The 23,422-nt window shown below is 37.1% G+C and overlaps 1 protein-coding gene across 1 annotated transcript in view; it reads left to right on the top strand.

Moving 5' to 3' along the window:
- Positions 1-23,422, top strand: part of Themis (thymocyte selection associated) — a 187,622-nt gene that overhangs the window by 63,679 nt on the left and 100,521 nt on the right. Inside the window, exon 3 of the mRNA XM_052750638.1 lies at positions 10,382-10,840. Coding sequence (XP_052606598.1) covers positions 10,382-10,840 — 459 coding nt within the window. The remainder of the gene's footprint in view (positions 1-10,381; positions 10,841-23,422) is intronic.

A 23,422-nucleotide genomic window follows, 5' to 3' on the forward strand; every position in this document is an offset into this window, starting at 1 on the left:
TCAGTCTAGTGAAAATGTAAGTGATTTTAATAGTGAATATATCTGCATAGATGAATCTTAAAAGACACACAGTGTCTTTTCACAAGTTTCAAAAGTCTTAATGAACTTGTGGCTAAATTCTTCAACTCATCAGTTTCCTCATCCACTGAGCTGTAAAACATGAACGTCATAAGAGTTTACCATCCACCTTGACACACAGCACACAGTAGGTATGCGATGATTGTCTGCGCTTACTATGATTACCTTTTAAAAATATACAGGGAGTTTTTATTAAATTCAGCTCAGCCTAAAAAGACCTTTCAGGTTCAACTGTCTTCCTTATTTTCATTTTTTTAAAAGTAATTGGTCCTTTATTCTTAGTCTTGATGATGTAATTTTGATATTTTTTCAGTCATCTTTGTTTGTAAGTGAAATTTTTATTGGGAAGTTGAAGCAGGCTGCTAGACTGTCAATAACCTTACTAGTTATAAGCCCTAGGTAGAAAGCATAGAGAAAGCCTAGTTTGTTAACCTTTCTTGTGTAAAGTGATCACAATAGCAAGTTCAATCCTTTTTGTCTTTTTTTTTTTTAAAGTCTAGTTTTATTCCTGAAGTTGAAATTAGCTATCAGGAAACACTAAAACTGTGCCTTCACTATATGAAACAGTGTAAACTGGCTACACATTAATAAAGAATTTACACACACACACACACACACACACACACACACACACACACACACACACACCATGATGTAACAAGGTAGCTGCAGCACTATAAAAAGCTGTGTCTAAACACAAATGTTTAGTCTGAGGCCCTGGGAACTGACAACTGAATGTCGTTTTTCCTCAATTATGTTCCAATGCAGAAATAGCCACAATGTTAAGTGGACACTTGTATCCATTAAATGTCAGCATTTAAAATATATGTCCTGTACTGGTCCTTTGTATACCGCACGCTCACCTCAGCCGAAGTGAACAAAAAACTGTAACACAGGATGAGGTGGGGTAAGAAAACAGGGCAAGCATCCCCCAAAGAGCAGGGCAGATGCCCACAGGCCCCGAAGACTGTCAGCAATTAGCACTCTCAGGGGAGGGAGTGGAAGCAGGGAGGTATAGGTTGGGGGCTGAGCTGGGGGTAGGATGATGAGGGAGTCCTGAAAACACCCCAGTGGAATTAGGCAGCCTTGTATCCACAGGAAGACTGCCTAGATCTTGGGCTCAGTTGTTTCTTAGATGGCCTGAATTGTCTGAGGCTAGCAAATCCCATGGGGTGCATGGGCTACCCACGCTTGAAAGTGTTAAATTTAGGTGGAATTTGAAAATTCCTGTTGTTTGGAACCAAAAGAAGGCCTATGCTTGGAGAGAAAGGTTTCTGTTTTAGGCTGGGGAAAGTCATTCAGTTTTCTTTATCTTGCAAATCAAACGATTTACATCGTAATCTGCAACATCCATTTAAAACTTATGGTTACCTCAGAAAATTATACCTCTCTTAATTTGAATTTAATGTAAACGGATTTTAATTGTTTTTGCGTAACTGGGTAACAGATTTTAAAAAAACAAAACAAAACACTGACTACATGGCAAAAATCAGCAAATATGTCAAACAAAGCACCACGTTCCCCAGAAACACCATGGCATATGTTGACAGTTACAAAAGAATTGCTGCTGTTTTCACCCTTCACACCAGAATAATTTTTTCAATATTTACCTCCCATGTGTAGAGAGGGAAACATATGGGCTTTACATAATCATAAGCACAAACAGGTGGCTACTTAGGTACATTTAATTTGCAGGCAACATCAATACCAAACAGCACAATCAGCTCCGCGTGGCTCCCGAAATCTTGCCACGAACGTTCCATTAGCAAATTAAGATCATTAAAACAGAGGGAGGGGTAGCCCCCATCTATGGCCTTACCTCCCTTTCAGAGTCCTGAATAAAACGCATTTTCAAAAACACCTTGGCATTTTGTGGCTTCTTTTGTTCGGGGCAACTTGGGTAACTGTGCATAATGCACACCTTGTGAATACTCCAAGTAGCACAGCATGTGCATTCAAATGTGCTTACATCTTTCCTTGTACTCTTCCCACCACTGCTCTTTATGAGCATAAAATTACGGTGGTTAAATTTTCAGCCTTTTATCAAAGCATAGGTTCAGATTCCTGAGAGCAACCTCGAAATACTTCTCCAGAGGTGGGCCACCTAAACATGTCACCCGAGGCTTATTGCCATTTTCAAACACTGTGGTGAAATCTGTGGAAATTATCATTGCTGGGAAAATTTGCTCTATGTATGCTAGGGCCAGAGTGGCACATTTTTGTCTTCGTCTATTGGAACCGGCCTGGAATATATAGTGGGCTTTGGTTGGCACTGAACTTGTAGTGATATTACACTGTCTGACCTTACAATCACCCTGCAATGGCTTTGAACCCAAGTGAAGGGAAACAAGAGAGATAATAACCAGTTTCTTCATGTATTGTCTAAACATGCTACCTATTTTAGTTTAAATATCATAATGACTTTATAAGGTAGGTGATATCGTTTCCCGCACTTTTTAGAAGACAACATTGTATCTACAAAGGTTTATGTTCTCACATGCAGTGAGGAAAGAGCTAGGCCAGAAATGAACCCCAGTTTTCAGAACTGGCAATCCCCACATGAAACTACCTAACTCTTACCATACATGTGCCTGAGTTCTCCTGCTCAAACTCAACAAATCTATAGCATTTTGAAGTTCCTCCAACAAAACTCAATGTTATATTCTGAGGTGTGTATGGTCTGTGGAAATTATGTCCAGCCATGAAGTCTCTGAGTTCAGGCTTGTTACTCATCCTTACCTTACTACTTAGGAAGAGAATGTTAACATAGACAAATTTGTATGGCACATTTATTACAACAGAGCCTTAGCCATTGGTGTCAAGTTATACCATCTGAGCTGAGATTCAGTTGTTGGCTAAACATCTCAAACTTGTACAATGTCCTTCCAAAGAGTTTAAATGCCTCTGAGGAAGAGGTGCTATGGTGGTGTTCTTTTACCTCATACAACAATTGAACCAAAGAGAAAAACATGAAAGGTTTTATGATGTACTCTTCACTGCAGGCTAAAAGAAATATTAAAAGCTTTCTATAGCTACTGCAGACTATCTCAGTGCAATTATTGATACAATGATGATTGGACATTGGAATTCTACAGCCTGGCTTAATCTGCAGCTTGATCTTTATCTTTGATGTATTCTCTTCCCTCTCAACTACTCAACTGAACTTCCATGCAGCATTTCCAGATCACAAACTTGGACTTGCTTCCCATTCCTTTCCGGGGTCATTTTGAGACTTTCCACAATTGATCTTAGTCAAGAGGATGAGAAGTACTCATGAAAATTTTTCTATGAAAATTATAGGACTCCATCATTGGCTCATGGTGTTCTATAATTATCCAGTATTCAACTAGGAAATCTAGAGAAGTTTCTCATGGTATTATTCCTGTGTACTCTGGCATTTGCTCAAGGACTTTAAGCTTTCTCTTTTACGGGACGTTCCATGTACATAGTTGCAACCTGAGGTTGAGTATAGATTCATATGCTCGAAGTTCTACTAAACACTAAGTTTGTGGAGTCTTTATGCTCTACTACAGAATGTCTTGGGGAGGCAACAAAATGATAGAAAAGCAACAAGGAACATATAAAGTGAGAGATCTTTTAGGTAAATACTGAATAACAAGGATGTTTAGGAATTTGCAAATCAAACCATCTTTAGAGATGACTCAAGGAATCCTCTGCTTTATTGATGGTAAGACAAAATTCACAGATATCTATACTGGACAGTCTATCTCCAAGCCAGCTCCTTTGCAGACATCATTCCTTTAAATATTTTAAACTACATCATATATATATATATATATATATATATATGCTTTTATATATATATATGCTTTTAGATAAAGTTTATCTGCTTCTGTTTGTATATATTAGATTTTACTTGTATCTCAGAGGTAAAAGTTTCTTTATAATAACAGTACCTATATGTTTGTATTTGTTAACTTTGAAGTATTAAGGAATGTTCAGCCTATTTTCCTGTTTCATTAGGCTGGAGTATTATTATTCTACCTCATCATGTGGCTGAGGAAAAACTTAGATGGGAGTAGAAATGCCAGCTCTGTCCTGTTTAGCTTTGTTCCCATGTGTTTGTGATGGAATTATTTTCAGTACATGGTTTCTTGTAGGGCATGTGTGAAGACGTTTGCCCATTTCAAGAGGATCACTGTATTTGAAACCTATAATCATATATTTAAAAATCTGCTTCAGTGTGGCTGGTGACCTACAGCACACTGATGTCCATGAACTTGCCTGGGCAGTTCTGTCAGCTCACCTGATTCGTTGAGTCCCTAGTCCTTCCTCTGCACATCACTACAGGAGGGGCAGAGTGCCACCTGATACCAGAGACTAGTACCAGACAATGGCTTAAAGATCAGTGATTTTCATTTTCTTCTCTTGTTGGATTTCTATGTCTTTCTATACTCCAAAGGGAAGATAGATATCCACCTGGAAGCAACCTGTGTCAGCTTGTGAAAAGCTGGGCAACTGGTGATTTGTCATAATGATGTAAAGTTGAAATGCATAACTGTGATTAAGCCTTTGTACTTTTGAAAGCCAAAAAATCTACTAAGTTTCTATACATTTATGATAAGAGAAAATTTATTCAAAAGTTCACATCTGTATTTGTGAAATGTTCATGATTTATTAATGGGAACTATTTTATGTTGCTATTTTGAAAATGAAATTGTATCGTGCATACAAATTGTTGCCCATGGTGAGCTGCTAATAAGTTAAAAACTCTAATATTGCTGGTATGAGAAGATAATGAGAAAAAGTAGCTAAATTTTATTTCAACATTATTTATGTTGGAGATGGAGGAAATAGATTTGGTTGCAACTAGGAAAAAGTTTGAGAATTAGACTAGAGTGGAAAGATTCAGTAATCTTCTAAATGATTTTATATGGTGGATTTACAGTCATGCTCTGATATATTTTGAGGAGACATAATTTTTAAATGTACACTCTGTTTCTGTGAAAATTGATTACAGAGAAGAGAAAAAGGTTAAAAAAAACTATCTGATGAGAATAAACTGTGCACAGAGAACTACCAATGAGTGATCCTGTCTTTCTGAGTTTAGGGGAGGCTGGCTGGTCTGTACGAAGGGAAGGCCACCTGGGAGAGCCGCAAACATGCCTTTTGACTCAGAATAAACACGTTGTTCTTGTGAATAGTGTCCTTGTAAGTCATATGTGTGACAGGGAGACAGATTGGCTTGGTGGCTAGAGGCAGAATTTGGATGTCACAGCTCTGATTAGAGATTTTTAGAGCCGTGATTAGGCTGTGAAAATTGTGACCTTTTCCATGTTTCCAGTAGTGATGTTTGTTTTACTGTTCCCAAAAGATAATTATCAAGATAAATAATGCATATGAAAAAATTGTTCAGACTTGGATATGTCTGAAAATGTCTCACTTCTTAGTGTTTTGAACATCATTAAGTATTGGTAAAGGGTTGACAAGATGGCTCAGAGGGTAAAGCCCATTGCTGCCAAGTCTGAGGATCTGAACTTTGACCCAGAGGACACACATCATAGAAGGAAAGAACTGACTCCTGCAAGTTGTCCTCTGACCTCCTCACACATGTCATGGCATGGGCGCTCCAATACAAATATGTGCACATAAATATAATAAAAAATCATAAGTTATAACTCCCTCACAGTGTAAAATAATAGACTTGAAAGAATAAATTCACTTATTAACTCACTTCAACACTTTAATTTACTTCATTTTTTTATGTATTTTTTCTGAAGTGTCATGTTCATTCTAAAAATTTTTTTCTCCAAATTTATGAATAACAGTGAGATGGCTTAACAGAGAAAGGTAATTGTCATCACACTTGATAACCTGAGTCTCTGAGGCCCACCTGGTAAAAAGGTAAAAGCCCAACCCCTCCAAGTTAGCTTCTGACTTTACATGCTTCCCACAGCATGTGTGTCACACACACATGCACACACAATAGATAGATAGATAGATAGATAGATAGATAGATAGATAGATAGAAGATAGATAGACAGACAGACAGATAGATAATAGATAAATGTGAAGAAAGAATTGCGTACATTATTCAGAAAAAGCATGCCCATATAGGAAGCCACTAATTTGTGAAATTATTGGTGTCATATCCCTAAACATTGTGATTGGTAGGGTATCAAAGAGACCAATAGACAGAGCTGTTCAAGTTTCTCTAGACAGTTCATCACAGAAATGAAGCTTTAAGGGGACTATAGCTGTAGGAGCCACGTGTGTGGATAACCTTCTATAAAGAGATGCTGCCACTGCTAAAGACCAAGACTGTTTCCCACTGTCTGAAAAACAGACCTGAAAATAAATGAACACGATATTTGAACCCAGTGTTCAGACAAGTAGGTAGACAGGAACAGCAAGTTCGCTGCTTCACTAGGAGTGAGGAGAATAGGTTTTGTTTTTCTCTATTTCAAATTCTTAAATTCTTTGTGCAAAAAGATGATAGAGGTGATGAAATACACAACAGATCTGTCTTGATGGTGTTTAATTTTATGTTTAGCTTCTTACATTGTAAATTAAATATGCAATGTGATGTCATTCTCAGCAAAAGCAAACCTGTCCCATTTTACATGACACCAATGGCTACTTATTAGGAGGAACTCTTTGGACTGGTTGCAATAGGTGAAGAGATAAATTAGTCAACTAGTTTCCCTGTATCCCAGCATTTGGTATGTTAAACTGTGTTCTATGTCACCTTCTAAGAGAAAACACACAAATTCATAGATACAACTTCTTCTTGCAGTAAGACATCCAATAAGATGGAATAAGGACTGTGATTTTCCTGAAATAACAGTAGCCCATGGGGTTCAGGTAACTTCTAATCCCTAATATTTTAGGTCTGTTATTACCTTAGATGACTCTACTCTTTAAGAAAGATTACTCTAAATAATTCTTCTGTGGCTCATGTCATCCATATAGCTAAAACTACTTTGTGAGCTTCTAGATAGCTATTTAAATACATATTTCACAAAATTCTTGGCACTTTCTCTCTATTTATAATGATTGTGAAATCTTACTAGTTACTCTTTATACACAAACAAATGATTAAACACATGTGGGTACACACATGCTCACACACAGACTCAAGTAGTATGGCAAATTCAAGAATACAATGTATTGGATTTTTACTTGATATAAGAATCCCTAAAACAAAGCAAAACAAAACAAAACAAAAAACAACAAAAATCTTCCAAAGAAAATGCTTCTTTTTCAAGTAGTCTTCATGTATATCATTTGGTAGATGAACAATTTTTGATATAGAAAGATTTTAAGTACAGGGGATTGGGTTTTAATTAAGTAATAGAGTGTCTGCTTGCTACATACAAGGCACTGGTACCTTTTCAAGAATTCATATCTAAATATAACCTGAATTTCTTTTCACTTGGTGTGATCAAACATAGACTTATAATTAAAGAAAAATTATCAGAAGAATTAGAAAAATAATTATAAATGCACATACAAGATACCACAACTTGATGAATTTGTTATATAGATAAATTTAATTAGAATACATTTATTGAGTAAACTACCAAGATATTCTTCCATGCCATATCATTTAAGCTTTACAAATATGCTCTCTCCTTAGAGCATGCTAGTATATTATATACTCATTAAGCATTTTATATGAGAAAACAAGCATTTTGTCTTTATTTTCTATAGCAGATACAAAAATCTATTTAACAAATACATTTCTGAATATAATACAAAGCACACATGCCCAGAAATAGAAAAAAAGTAGCTCAAAGAAAGCAATTCCTTAGCATGTAAAAACTATGCTTCAAATAGTAAAAATCCAAGGTAGTGATATTGAGAAAAATACAGAATGTGAAATTAGTAAGATATAAATTATTATGATAATGAAAACACTGAAACTTCAGTAGAAAAATTAGAGAAGCTGATGTACAACACAATTTCCTCACCTAAGGCTCAGGGATATCACAGAAGATGGGGTGGAAAGACTGTAGCAGTCAGAGGACCAGGCAAACTGCTGTGAAATTGTCTCGTAGAAAGGACAGGGCACCTTCACCAATGATACCTCGGCAATATGGCTGCCTAAACAAGACCAGAAGAAGCACAACATCAATAGACATTGCTAGCACGGAAGGAGGAAATACCCAGAGACCTATCCCTAGACAGGGAACTACAGACGACTAAGGGATGCTGAAACTGAAAGAAAGAGTTCTCCCCAGGGGTGAGCCTTTAGTTGATTATCCAATGCCGATTGGTCAGCCCTGAAATCATGTACTACTGAGTAAACAAGTTGAGAAGACTGTATTCGTAATTTTACACACACACACACACACACACACACACACACACACACACACACACACACCCAAAGCAACTAAAGAATAAGACGCCATGATTTTGAGAGGAAGAATGGTGGGGGATGGGCAGACAAAGGGATAGAGGGAGGAAGGGAAGGGAAAAATGATGTAACTATATTTTATTTTTTGAAAATAGAGAAATAATACAAAGAAAGAATAATTCATTGAAGATATTCAGTCCTGAGGGATGGTTAGGTGGCTCAGTGGGAAAAGAGCTTGCTATAATGAGCATGAGGTCCGAAGTTCAGAACCCAAGTAAAAAAAATCAGGGCAGGCATAGTGGCTGTTTGCCATCCCAGTACTTGGGAAGCAAATTCAAGGGATGTCTGGAGCAAACAAGCTAGTTAGACTAAATGATCAGTGAACTGCTGTGGATATTGTTCTGTGTAAATAAAACACTGATTGGCCAGTGGCCAGGCAGGAAGTATAGGCGAGACAAGGAGAGAGGAGAATTCTGGGAAGTGGAAGGCTGAGACAGGGAGACACTGCCAGCTGCCACCATGACAGCAGCATGTGAAGATGCTGGTAAGTCATGAGCCACATGGCAAGGTATAGATTTATAGAAATGGATTAATTTAAGATGTAAGAGCTAGATAGCTAGAAGTCTACCACGGCCATACAGTTTTTAAGCAGTATAAGTCTCTGTGTTTACTTGGTTGGGTCTGAGCAGCTGTGGGACTAGCAGGTGACAGAGATTTGTCCTGACTGTGGGCCAGGCAGGAAAACTCTAGCTACAGTGAGCTCTGAATTTATTTGAGAGAACCTGCATTAATAAATAAAGTGGAAGGGGTTGAGGACATCACCTTCTGTCAATTCCTGCCTTTCCCCAGACATGGACACCAATGCATGTACACCCTCACATATAGGTGGGCACACACATGAGAAATACATTCACACTCACAACTCATATGTATATACATGCACAAAAATAAGTCCAAGCAACATTCTAAGCCAACATAATTTCATGAAGCCTTGTGAAGAGAGCTGATATACTGTGATACATTATGTTATGATTTATTAATGTGTGTTTTCATCTGAGAATTCTATAGAAAGAAAAATTGGACATTCTACATGTCAAATTACCCTTTGGAGAGTCATAGTGCTTCAAAAGTAGCTTAGAACTCACACATTAATTAGAATGATTTTTCATTATGGTATACACAACATAAAATGTATTTTAAAGCATATGGTTCAACTACACTTAGTACATTAATTCTCTGGTTCCAGCTGTACAGCTTTTCAATCAAAACCTGACTGAATCTATTTCCTTGCAGGAAATGTATTCCACTTTTTAATTGGTGTGTCTAAAGGAGAATATATTCATGGAAAAGCTAATCAAATCTTCTCTTTTTAAAAATTAGAAAAATGTTGAGAGATTAAATGCCTTTCTTAAAATCACATTGGTAGTTAAGACAGCACACATCTTAGCTGGGTTTCCCATTTCTGAGGACAGGGTATTTGGTATTTCAAGAAACTTTCCCTGTTTCCGTTTCTGTTCCTGTTCAGATGATTTAATAAGCTAAGAAGTATATGCTGACATTTTTCATAGAAGAGTTTTAAGATTCAGATAAGCATCTTGGGCTGAGGATATAGCTCAGTCAATAAAATGCTTGCATGGCAACCTTGAGGACCTGAGTTCAACCCCGAGATTCTAGGTAAGAAAGCTGGCCTGGAGCCTGTAATCCTGGTTTCAAGAAAATGGAGTTGGGTCCTGGTCCTCACTGAAGAGCTTAGTAGGTGAGCTCCAGGCCAAAAAGAGACCTTGTCTCAAAGGATAGTGTTCCTAAGGTGGTCCTTAGGCCTCGACACATGTCTGCACATCAGCAGACTCATGCCCACACACTTAAAATAGGCACCTAAGATTTAAAAGTTATACTATGCTTGCTTTATGACTTTATCGTTGTGATTTTCTTATGAGAACTTTCATTGTAATAACTCTAATCACATGATTCTCTTCTTAGGTCTATTTAAGGTCATGGCTGATAAAACTCCATACCTTACAATGGAAGAAATCACAAGAACCATTCAAATCGGACCCAGCAGACTGGGACATCCTTGTTTTTATCACCTGAAGGATATACAACTAGAGAATCTCACCATAAAGCAGGGTGAGCCAATAAGGCTCAACTCAGTGGAAGAGATTGATGGAGAAATACTGGTGAATTGTGGTGTGGTAAGGAGTCATCAGAGTCACTCATTTACTTTGCCATTGTCACAAGAAGGAGAATTCTATGAGTGTGAGGATGAACATATTTATACCCTAAAAGAAATTGTTGAATGGAAGATTCCCAAGAACAGAACACGGACTGTGAAACTTACAAATTTCTCAAATAAGTGGGACTCACCCAATCCATTCCCTGAAGACTTTTATGGGACTTTGATTCTCAAGCCTGTTTATGAAATCCAAGGTGTGCTGAAATGTAAGTATACACTGATAATGATACCCTGGGTGAGTGAGCGTTGTGTGGCTTTGTGCAGAATCCCACAATGGATTTAGAAACTGAAGAATGGGACTCTGTCCCCATCGTTCATTAAGTCTCTTAGATTCTTCATCTGTGCTTAAGAAAACCACAGACAGATCTTTTTTAAGGAGCAAATGAAGTAGTGAGTATGCAGTTTATATTATAAACTGTATAATGCTATTCAAGCCCAGGATGCTGTAACTATCAGCTATAGGTAGACTAAAATGCTAGTTCTCTTTTTTACTGGTTATTAAGAGTTAATTTTTAAAATGAGCATCCAAAAGCAGCTTTCTTGTTTTTTCACACAGTGTCCTTGACTTCTATTTCATGACAACTTTTTTTAAATTTCAGCCTCTTATGACTAGTCACAATTTCTTTTATCATAGATTCTCTGACTTAAGGAAGAAGGTATGGTAAATTAATTTTCAAACTGTTGTATTTCAATATGCAATCTTCATTGATTTTTTTTATATTTTAAAAGTATCTGCATAAAGCATTGTTACTCCAAAGATATTACTACTTCAAAATTTCAAGCTTATGGTATGTAAATGAGGCAATTAGTGGATTATAGAATTCTGAGCCTGGTTCTAGTCAAGCCTGATAGCATGCCCAATAGTCCTAGCTTCTCTGGAGACAGAGGAAGGAAGATGGCAAGTTCAGGCCTGCCTGGGTGAGTGACACAGAGAGTCCAAGACCATCCTGGTCAACTTAGCAAGACTCTGTCTCAAATAAGAAAAAAGGAGCACAGAATACAGCTGAGGACAATTGCTTAATATAGGTGAGACCCAAGGCTCAATAACTTTCAAAAGGGGAGCTTTGAACGAGTTGTGTTTGCCCCATAAAGTTGTTTCCAAAGTGAAATAAAGTAGTACTGAAGAACTTAAGATAATTAAGCATGTCAAGAGATACCTCCTTAAATGTCTCAAAATTGATTTTTCTCTTCCCTTATTGTTCTTATACACTTACAAAAAGAAATTATGTGAATCTTTTGACAGGTTTTAGAGTTGTGTGTTAAATTCTATCATGCTAAAAGATTTAATTAAAATTTGATCAATTCATTTTGATCTAAAGGTAGGAGAACAGTTTGCATGGTTTGATTTTATAAAATATTGAGACCACTGTAAATTTTAGAACTCATAGTAGTGTTCTGTTAGTAGTCCCAAAACAGGAAACTGAGATGGATGATTGAGTTTTTCTTACTGGTCATGAATAATAGATAGCATTTTCTTATTTTCAAATCAGTGAATTTTCTAAAGTTATCATCTTGTACCTACTACATGCTTATAAATAAGAACAAACCTAGGGGGGCTAGAGAGATGGCTCAGAGGTTAAGAGCACTGACTGCTCTTCCAGAGGTCCTGAGTTCAATTCCTAGCAACCACATGGTGGCTCACAACCATCTTAAATGAGATCTGGTGCCCTCTTCTGGCCTGCAGTCATACATGTTGTACACATAATAAATAAATAAATCTTTAAAAAAAAAAAAAAAAAAAAAAAGAACAAACCTAGAACCCAAACATGTGGACAGAGGGGATAGAACTTTTAATGAATTCGGATTATGAATCAAGGGCTGATAGATGGATGAGAAGTAGTAAAATGATGCAAAGACAAATTTAAAGACCCACTGCAAAGGCAACTTGGAGAGTGGGTAAGCAAGTGAGTGGAAATTCAGCACAGCTTTATGAAAAAAAGAGAGCAGACAGAGATAAACATAAAAATACGAATGGCGAGTGTGTGTGTGTGTGTGTGTGTGTGTGTGTGTGTGTGTGTGTGTGTGTGTAACCATCCACATAAGGTCATGAAGTCTGTCCAAAGAGATAAACTTGAGATTTATTCTAATCAAGAAAGATTGTTAAGCTGGGAGAGGCAGAACATAGGAGCATAGCAATTCCATTAGGAAATTCAGTTGGATTAGAGTTCTGTTCAGTGGACATAGCAATGGGAAAGACAGGAAACACAGATGTGCTGAGTATGTACAAGATGTACCATCTGCAGGGTCTAGAAGTCTATTGGATGGGAACTTGGTCAACTGATCAACCTTATTCTCAGGCTTTGATTTCATCTCCTGGTTGAATGGATATACATTTATTAAATATGGACAGCATAAGAAAAGGGTTTGTTAAAAGAATTGTTTAGGTAGATTATTTTAAATAGAGTTTTCTGCTAACCAAGGAACAACCTTTGGCTAAACATCCTTCATGAAATGTTTTAGCCCTGTTCCTACTATGTATTAGAGTTAAGTTTTCAGGTTCCTTATGCTGGGCCTCTTTTTTGGAAAATATTTCAATGTTACTTCTTAACTATATTGCCAGCTCAGGATATGCACTGTCAGAGACTAGCTTGCATGTATATAGACTGCAGAATATATCATGAAAAAAAGGATGGGAGCCTGCCACAAGTGCCCCATTAAAAAAAGAAACTTTTGTGTGATAGGTGTTTTCCCCTAAATATGACAAGGAAGTGATGCTTTCACTCCATTGTGGCTTTCTTTTGCATTATTTTTTTTTTGATTGAGGTTAGATACTCCTTGAACTCAAGAGACACTGTACAGTTGCTTCTGCTGTGCCTGAGCATCAGTGTAAGCCCCTTAGAATTGAGTGTTTTTCCCCCAAAGTGACAGTTAAAAAAGAACTGGTCTGGGAGGGTTAGGATGTTTTACAGTAACCTTAGAGGAAGATGGAAAATCATGGGACACTAAAGAGCTATGAAATACTGATTTCTTGAAAGAAAAAAAAAAGAACATGGTAAGTACTAAAAAGAGGGAATACAAATATTTTACTCTTAAAGCTGGTCTTTAATATGTTATTAATGTGACAATTTATATCCCAGAGAAAAGAAAAGCAGCAGAAACAATGCAGCAGTTCCCAACCTGTGGGTCACAATCCCTTTGGCTCTCAAATGACTCTTTCACAGGGATCACCTAAGACTATCGGAAAACACAGTTTTTACATTATGATTCATAACAGTAGCAAAATTATAGTTATGAAGTAGCAATGAAAATAATTTTATGCTTGGGGGGGTCACCACAGCATGAGGAACTGTATTAAAGGGTCAGAGCATTAGGAAGGCTGAGAATCGCTGTGTTAAAGGGAAAAACATATTCCTGGTTTCTGGTCAAAATTCCATTCTAGGCCTAATATCTTCCTGGCTACCAGACATGCTCAGAGATTGGTCAAAGTGTTACCATGGTCTCAGGATAAGTAACTATCCCAAATCTGTAACTATTGGTCTCATATAAATAATTTCAATATGTGTGTTTTAGTTAGGGTTTCTCTTGCTGTGAAGCAACACCATGACCATGGCAACTCATAAAGAAAAACATTTCATTGGGGTGGCTTGCTCACAGTTCAGGGGTTTAGACCATTATCATTGTGGCAGGAAGCAAGGCAGCATTTGCAGACATGGTGCTGGAGGAACTGAGGGTTCTTAAATCTTGACCCACAGGCAACAGGAGGTGATCTGGGACACTGGACATGGCTTGAACATATATGAGACCTCAAAGTCCACTCTCCACAGTGACACACTTCCTCAAACAAGGCCATTCCTACTCCGAAAAAGGCACACTTCCTAATAGTGTCACTCCTGTGAACTTATGGAGGCCAACTACATTCAAACTACCACAAAGTGTTTCTGCCTTTGAAAAAAGATATGAAATTCATGTGATTGGGCACATGGAAATTTCAATATTTACAAATTTAAGTTTGCTTTATAAAAAATAGAGGTCTTGAATATTGACTTTGTTAACATTATGTTTTGATGCATGGATTAATAATTAGTTACTTCTTAACTAATGAAATTCAGCATCATACAGATCCCTTTCAGAGAAAAGCTTAATGCTGCTCAAAGCTTGGGGGCTCAGTCTTCATGAAGTTATAGAAAGACATCTACTCATGCAAGAAGCAGATGGTTAAAACCACTAAGTAAAAAGGAGACTCAGAAAGATAGCTTTGGATATTGTATTTTAGATAAGTGAATAGGATAAAAATACTCCCATTTGTGGTTTCCTAAGGCCTTAGGCATCACTATGCAGTTTCCTTTCTTTCTGTCACTTAGTTTTAAAAATACTTTCAACTTTTTATAAAAATCAAAAAGCTGAGTAATACCCAAGAAAGATATGACAAAGTCACATGGAAACCTTATGGCTTTGACGGTTCTCAAATTTCCCCTACCTTCTCCTACTCTGAGGTAACTCTTGTTAGTATTTTCTTCCCTGCTTTCTGGAATTGCTTTCCCATTCCCTAATAATAGGAACATTGATGGTTTTCAAGTCATGGGCCATTTTAGATAGTAATGACTAACTTTCTCATATGGCCATGGGCATGTATCTCCTCTTCTTATTTCCCATTTCCAAGCTCACAGTGCATGGTGTCACATCTCAACACCAGTATTTTTGTTAATATGATTGTGACTCAAGCAGTTTATGATGAGTATTGCTCTTTTCCTGTCATGATGACCTTGTTGTTCCCTGACTGGACTTTTTCAATCCTTCCCTACATCTCCAACCTTTCTGTTGAAAGGGAGAAAAAAGAAACCCAGCCAATGCAATTTCCCAGAGTGAAGATGTCAGTCGATCTCTATTTTTCCCTTGAGGGCATTCCTTCTGGGGTCTCTCATCCTTACTCCCGCCTTAATCTGCTGCCATAGACATATTATATAGGGGCTTCCATTACAAACCATCCGGACAGTGCCTTTCTCTGCCTTGCATTTGTGTTGAATAGTTGTTTCTCTAATCAAATACGGAAATTCCCCTTTATTTTCTGCCCATCCTCTACACACATCCTAAGATAAGTAAAGAAACTGCAGGTTTGAAAATTTTTTATCTCCCATGCCCACACATGTGACAGACAGGTTAGCCACTATAAAATTCTAGGTGGACAACGATTTCCTGAAATCTCTGTTCCTCCCTCTTCCGTGATTGCCTTTGAGAGACTGTGGCATCCTGTGGTCTCCACTGTGGGTTGTGGTGGACTGTTCTTTCATAGTCATGACAATTTTGGATCTGGAAATTTAGGTGTTTCCTTTCTGAAAAGACGTCTTTTGATAATGTCTTCTCGGTAATAAATTCTGTTCTGTCTTTCTTTAACTTCCAATTGCATATTACAGCCCCAACCCCAAACTAAGACTTCTGTTCTGTCTCCTTGACTTGGTTTACCTTCATGGAAATTCTCTTAACCACAGTTCCACCATAATGATGAATTTTAAATTTCAGATCTCGTATCTTTAATTTCTTGGAATTAGTTTATATGTCATTTAAAATAGGCTGGCCCAGTTTAGCTTTAAGAGTGCAGTAAGCTATTTTATTCCAGATAAATATTTATATTTTCCCATAGCTTTGATGCTATTACCTGTATTTTATAGCCTTCCTTTGGTTTCCTGGGGGTTTTGTTGTTGTGGTTGTGTTGTTTTGTTTTTTGTTTGTTTGTTTGTTTTGCTTCAAGTTTAGATAAATCATTCTGATTAAATGACTTCATTAGTGCCTGCTATTTGCCGTGTGTCCTTATTTACATGCAAGACAACTTTAAAAAACTTTCAGCTGGGGTACCATTTATGTACAGTCTCTGTGTTTATGAGTTCTAGGCTTTTCCTTAATAGCTGGCTCATTGGAAATTACTTGCACTGGTTCTATGATTTTTTTTCTATGAAATTTATTTAGTTTCACTGAGATATTGCCCCAGTGTCTTGTGGGGTTATGAAATTATTGAATGGGAGTGACGAGTAGCTGAAGGACTCACCATGGTCCCTATGGTTTTAGACTTCACACTTTTGTTTTCAGACTTACACTTTTTTCCATTACCCCAGATTCTGAGGTTCTTTCCTGTTTCCTGTGCAGAGAAGTAGTAGGGGGGTTTCCCATCATCCCTAGAATAGTGTGGAGACCTGAGTTTAATATTCAGACATTAAAATAAAGTCCTTGGTTTTAACCCCTAGCTTCATTTTCACATTTAAAGGACTTGTATGTCTCAAATTCTAAGCATTTTGGGAATTCTGCAGAACAAGAAAGACATACTTGTACCCACGTCTGTGTCCTCAAGCACATGCTCATTTCTTGGCTTAGTCTACCAAACCATTTCACTTTCCTACAGAAGATCTCTACCTTCCTTTACTTCACTTTGCAGATGTCAAATGCGTTGACTCTAACTCTTTGGATTTTTTTGTTCATGTTTGTTTGTTTGTTTGTATGTTTTCTTTTCTCTCTGTTTTACTATTTTATCCTTGGGGTAAGTTTGAGGTACAAGAAGATTGGAAAGATATATTTTACTCATAAACCTCTTTGCTTACTTAATTAATCTTAGCCCAAAATTTTAGCTAGACCTACTGTAAATTTTGAATGGACTGAATGATATTATTGCAAATATTAATTTGTTTTACATATACAACAGTATTTTAGTAAAATAATTTTTTGTGAATAAGGAAATTTCTAAGGTATTTACATTTATTTTAGAGCTTCCGATACAACAAATGTTCATAAGTACTCAGTAAGTCAAGTACAAGAGTGAGTGATTAAAGCAATAAGATATTGTTTATGAACAAATATTTAAATAACACCTACACCAGATCCTATTTAGGTAACAACATTTTCTTTTCTGACCCAGCATATGTCTATTTGATTTGTTATGATGACATATTTGTGATTTTAATGATTAAAAAGAATGCTAGCTTCATGGCACTGAAGTTGTTATTGTCTATATTCTTACTAAAGGATTATTTTGGTTAGCGGTGCTTTTCTTGATATATCCATGAACATACTGTCATGACGTGATATCACCTGTGAATAGACTAGTTAGCTTCTGTTTCACCAATTTCATTACTGCTAACAGAAGTATCAAAAGGAAAGCAGAAGGTGGTAAATATTTTCTTTATGTGTATATATGTTTTTATACTACCAAATACTAATTTTTTCTGTTAGTATTCTTCAGAGAAATATATATTCACACATATATATACATACTTATACACATATAATTGGTCAGAATACGTAGTATTATTTGTTTATGTAAAAGAATTGACTTTTGCAAATGTGGAACTGATAAGTTCTAAGTCTGCAGGGCAGGCAGACAGGGTCGAAACTCAGGCATCAATTAATGCTGGAACCTTGAGGCAGAATTTCTTTTTTTCTGGGAAACCCTTGATCGAAGGCCTTCAATTGAGTTCAGGTGTTGGTTACGTAGACACGGCATCTTCACAGTCAAACTTAGATTAGGGTTTAATTAAGCAGGAATTCTAGCCTAATCCTGTTTACATGTAAAAATAATCATTGTGAGGTAGGGGTGGGGGGTGGGGAGGTGGGAGTGGGTGGGAGGGGGGAGAACAAGGGAATCCGTGGCTGATATGTAAAATTAAATTAAATTATAAAATAAAAAAAATAAATAATAAATAATCATTGTGTGGCTGCAAAAGGAGACTCTGTCTTAAAAACAAACAAAACAAAAAACCTAAACCAATAGAAAATATACTGAAATATATCATCCAGTATAAAACACATTAATAACATGTTTTTCTCAGATGTGATTAAAAAAAAAGCTCAAAGCATGAAAGGTAAAATAGTGTTGTAAATAAACATGTAGCAAGAACATGTATCTTCGTTTTTAAATGACTTGATTTCTCAATGAGGGTTATGGGATATTTTCTTCAAATCTCAATGTTTAGAACAAATCTATATTTTTTAATGTTTAAAAATATGAACAAGTGTTAGCTGTGCACAGCGGTACCTACTTTTTTATGTGCATTGGTGTTCTGCCTGAATGAGTGTGTCGGGCATCCTGGAACTGAAGTCACAGATAGCTATGTGGGTGTCCACTTTTAATCTGAATACTTGGGAGGCATAGGCAGACAGATCTCTGTGAGTGTTGGGCCAGGCTGGTCTACATAGTGAATTCCAGGATAGCCAGAGTTACATAGTGAGACCTTGTCTTGAAAAATTGAAATATAAACAAACAAATGAATAAATAAATAAAATAAATTTTAAAAACTTTAGAAATTAAATAAATAAAATATGAACATGAGATGTTAGAGGAGACTATCTAGAGAAACACCAGAGTATAACCCTTGTTCACTTGAAATAAATCTGAATAAATTTTAAAAAATCACAAAATAAGTACCAAGAAAATTTGGGTTAAAATAGTTGAGCTAGAAAGTAAATTTTAATTTAAGAGTATGGAAAAATTCAGAACTCAGAAATCACCAGTAAGACTCATAACTGTGGTGTAATAAAGAGGATTATCCATTCCAAGAATGTAACAAAACAAATTCACTGGCTGATATACAGCCACAGAATTTATAAAAGCGCTTTTGTGAAACAAGCAAATATGTACCTTAAAAGGCAATTGACAAAGAAATCAAGCTTACGAAGTGAAACTGCCCAATGAGTAAGTAATGACCCTCCTATTAAATAACAATATAGGAGAAATGTAAGTGGGGAGAAACCATGGCTGTGTAACTTATGAGAACTTGTTTCACGTGGTACTCCCCTGCCTTCATGTTCTCAGTAAGACCACCCAAGCAAATGTTCAGTATTCTACAAGTGAAAATTATGTATCCAAGGAAACATGCATTGCCCAACATCGACCAAGATTAAATGTAATTGTTTGTTTTCTCTTGGAAGATATTTTTTAGTGGCTCCTAAAAACTCAGACTGAGATATGAGGGCCTCTCTGGTGGGTCATGCAGAAAGGCAGAACGCTCTGAATAACGTTTGGAGAGAGGGGGGAGGGAAGGAGAGAGAGAGAAAGAGAGAGAAGGGAAATGACTCAGGCACACACAGAGAGAGGAACCAGTCTTGGTTTGTTAGAGAAAATGGAATCAAATTGCTTTTCATAACAACTCCCTTTGGATAACCTGATACCATACCCGGCCAGAATAATTCATATTTACCCAGAAGGAAAATTTGGGAAGTCTAAACTATGGTTGTCAAGTACATATTGCTTCTGCTTCAGTCTAGTTTCAAACTAGAAAATTTGCAACAAATACCTCCAGGAATGCCTCTCACGCTGAGTTACTGCTGTCTTATCTGTCTGTCATTTTGAAGTCAAAGACAGCGCCTCAGCAAGTGACATTTTCTAACTCAGCTTACATTCTCTCTATATCCTTTTTTATCAGGAAAGAAGATTGCATTTTTCCCATTGTAAAATAACAAGTGCTTCTTAAAAGAACTCATAACACACACAAACACACACATACACAGTTGTACGTGCAAGTGCACATACACATATACACTAAACAACCAGAACTATATTTTACAAAATGTAATTGGGTAATCAAAATGATTTATGAATTTATTTAAAATGTGATTTTCCTTCTCCTACTATGGATATTTTAAATAAAAGCATGAGACACTGTTTTCTGAGAAAGATGAAAGTGCAGGAGTGATCTAGGGGTGATTCTTTGCTGTAACTGTACTCACATAAGAATAGTTACATCCACCCCACATTTAAAACATAGGATGTCAAGTTTTATTCACCTGCTCACCCTTTGTGAGCCTTCTGCTAAAACGGGAAGGTTTCAATTCAGAACAAAGAATTCACATCTTGTTTTCATGCTCTTTGAACACAATATTCTTAGGCAGAGATTTGTGGTATATAATGTCTTTAGCGTTGCCTGTTTCATGAATTTTGGAAGGCATTCTGTTATTTCTAACATCTCTTCTGTTCCCTCTTTCTCTTCTTCTTACTGTTCCCATGTCATGTGTGACACATCTTTTGTAGCTGTCCTACCATTCTTGGCTATTGTATTTCATTCTTTTCAATCCTTCTGCCTTCACTTTAGTACATTTTATTGGCTTATCTTCCAACTTCTCAGTTCTTTCCTTGGCTGTATCTAGTCTACTGTGTAATCCATCAAGTCATTCTTTGTTTCTGTTCCAGTTTCCTTTCCCCCTAGACTTCCTACCTCTCTCTTGCATTACCCATCTTTTTTTTTTTCTTCAATGTGTCTCTTTGCATACCAATCATTCATTAAATACTCGGTCAGATACTTCGAAAATCTCTTCCACATTTGAATTTGGTTTGTTTCCTGACTGCTATTGGTTCGTTGGTAATTAGGGTCTCGTTGGTAATTCAGGCTGGCCTGAAGATGACCATGAACTCCTGATTCTCCTGCCTCCATCTTCCGAGTGTTGGGATTACAGGCACGAATTCAACTTGAATTTGGTTGTGACAGGTGCTTTGTTTCATCAGGTTGCCCTTTGCCTTCTACAACGTACAATTATTCACCATGGGAAGCCAGACAAGATGATTCAAGTGGAAGAAACAAAGTTAAATAGTGACTAGTGAGATGCTTCTATGTTTAGAGAGAAGGTTTTTTTTTTTTTTTTTTTTTTACTGTGGGTGCTGCAGCTGTGTCAAAGGCTAAAATTTCACGTGGTGTCTTTGCTCAGCCCTGCTTGCCTTTCTTTAGAGACTCCTTCATAGCTAGGATCTCAGACATCATTCTTTCATTCAGAATCCTGCTATAGTATAGGACTCGTTAAAACCTTTGGCCAGTGAGGTACTGCATTATCTTATGATTAAGGTTTAGTTACTCAGTGAGTCTGTGTTTCTTGGCTATGGTTTTCACGAGTGTGTCTCAGTGCCGTATGGGGATGACAGTCTCTCTATCCTGAGCTGGAGTTGGGTATTCCCCCTCCCCTATGTGGAAACAGAAGAGGTTGCTGGGTATTTCCCTTTTCCCGTGTAAAACCTGAAGTAAAGTTGACTTCGGTTGGCTAAGTCCTTCCTTCCAGTTGGTTAGGCTTTGGTAAAACCCCACATGCTGGCTAGGCTCTGATAAAATAATTGTCCCTAGACCAGTCCTCCGAGGAGATCAGAGGCTCTGGTAGCAGCTTTTATTCGTCACCTTGCAAAATGCACAAGGGGTTTTTTCTCTAGTCTTCACCTAGAGAACCCGGTGAGTTTTCTGGAAAGAAGGTGCAGGAACGAGTAGGGGCCCTGTGAAGCACGGCCCGTAAAGGTTAGTCTCCAGTTCACACTTGGATTCCAGCAACTAATCAATACCCCTTTAACATTCTTACTAGTGTCTGGACTCCAGCAGAAGTTCTGCTTGCAGTGAACTGTGATTCTGTATCATCTGCACTTTAGTTTTAGGTGTCCTATTTCCCTATGACCCCCATTCTCTGATGGACCTAAAGCATATTGCCTATGCTATTTCCCTGTGTATTTAGGCACATACAAAGTGATTTTGGCCAGTGGGTTTTGTTTTTGTTTTTGTTTTGATGAAAAATAAAGTGTTGGGCCTAAAAGAGTTCCCTTTGCCAATATTTTTAGACTCTTACATCTCTATTATTTTATAGAAATTTGACAAAGGCTCATTTCATAGAGTAGACCATTGAATGAGAGAAATTGCAATTTTAAGGGACTCAACTTAAATGGAGTCTATGTGCTTTGAAAGTAAAACTATTTTTACCTAGTGTAATTTTAAATGGAAGTATACTTTACTTAATCACTACTTTTAGTGTTCACTCAAAGGACAGTAGTATGACATCTGCTTTTCTCTCATTTGATTCTGTATCTCCTATGATGGAGACATCATTCTAGACTGGAATATATTGTTGGGCAAAACAGTGAAAGACTTCTGATCTTGTTTATACATTGTGGCAATTAATAGTAGGAAATGGTCATCATGAAAATGTAAGCTCTGTGAAATGATTGAAAGTAAAGGAAGGCATGGAGGGTGCAGAAACTGAGAAGAGCACAGGGCAGGCACGGGTTATCATTTTAAGCAGGACATTTAGAGTAGATCGCATGGAACAGGCAATGTTTGAGTGGACTTCAAGAGGAAGTGGGGTCTGCCATGAACATATCTAGCCAAAGGACCTACAGGTAGATGAGACAGAGCATGGCAAAGGAAAAGGATTGGTGACATGAGCTCAGAGAGAGGGCAATGAGTTAGGGCAAGGCATCTTAGCAGATGAGATCAAAGTGGTACCGAAGACCAGGTAAGGACTTGGATTTATTTCATACTGTGGTTCTATGAACAGATGGTAGATATAATCATTTTAACACCTAAAAAGAATATCTGGCTACTCTTTTGAAATCTGGCATTATGGAGACTCGTTGGGAAGACTTGCAACTAACCAGGTAAGAAATGATGTGACACAGACAAGAATTGTCTTGATTAGGGTGGGGTTCCTCAGTTAGTTGAAAAAGAGGAAATTTGAAGGTGTCTCTGGGATTGGTAGAATGAAGAAATATAAAGAAGATGGAGAAAGAATTGGATAATGTTTGCTTTGTGGGGAAGGGCAGACTTTACTTCAAGAATTTTAATTTTGAGCCACCTACTATGTGTGCAAATAGAGATCTTAAATAGAGACGTGGAATTGAGGGGAGTTACTTGGCTAGAACAGTAGCAGATAGATGCTATTTAAAGGCATAAACACGTAAGTTATAGAGAACTGTAGGTGAAGGGTGTAAATAGAGAATGACAGCCACGACACTTTAAAAGGCATGTGTATGTGAGCAGTGGGTGGTGTGGAAAGAAAAGAAACAAAAAAAGTGAGAAAAATCATACAAAAAAAAGAGGAAAATAGATCTAAGTGGAAGGAATCAA

This window comes from Peromyscus californicus, unplaced genomic scaffold (genome assembly GCF_007827085.1).
Source record: "Peromyscus californicus insignis strain IS unplaced genomic scaffold, ASM782708v3 Scaffold_22__1_contigs__length_63687245, whole genome shotgun sequence".
In the NCBI taxonomy this organism is placed as follows: domain Eukaryota; kingdom Metazoa; phylum Chordata; class Mammalia; order Rodentia; family Cricetidae; genus Peromyscus; species Peromyscus californicus.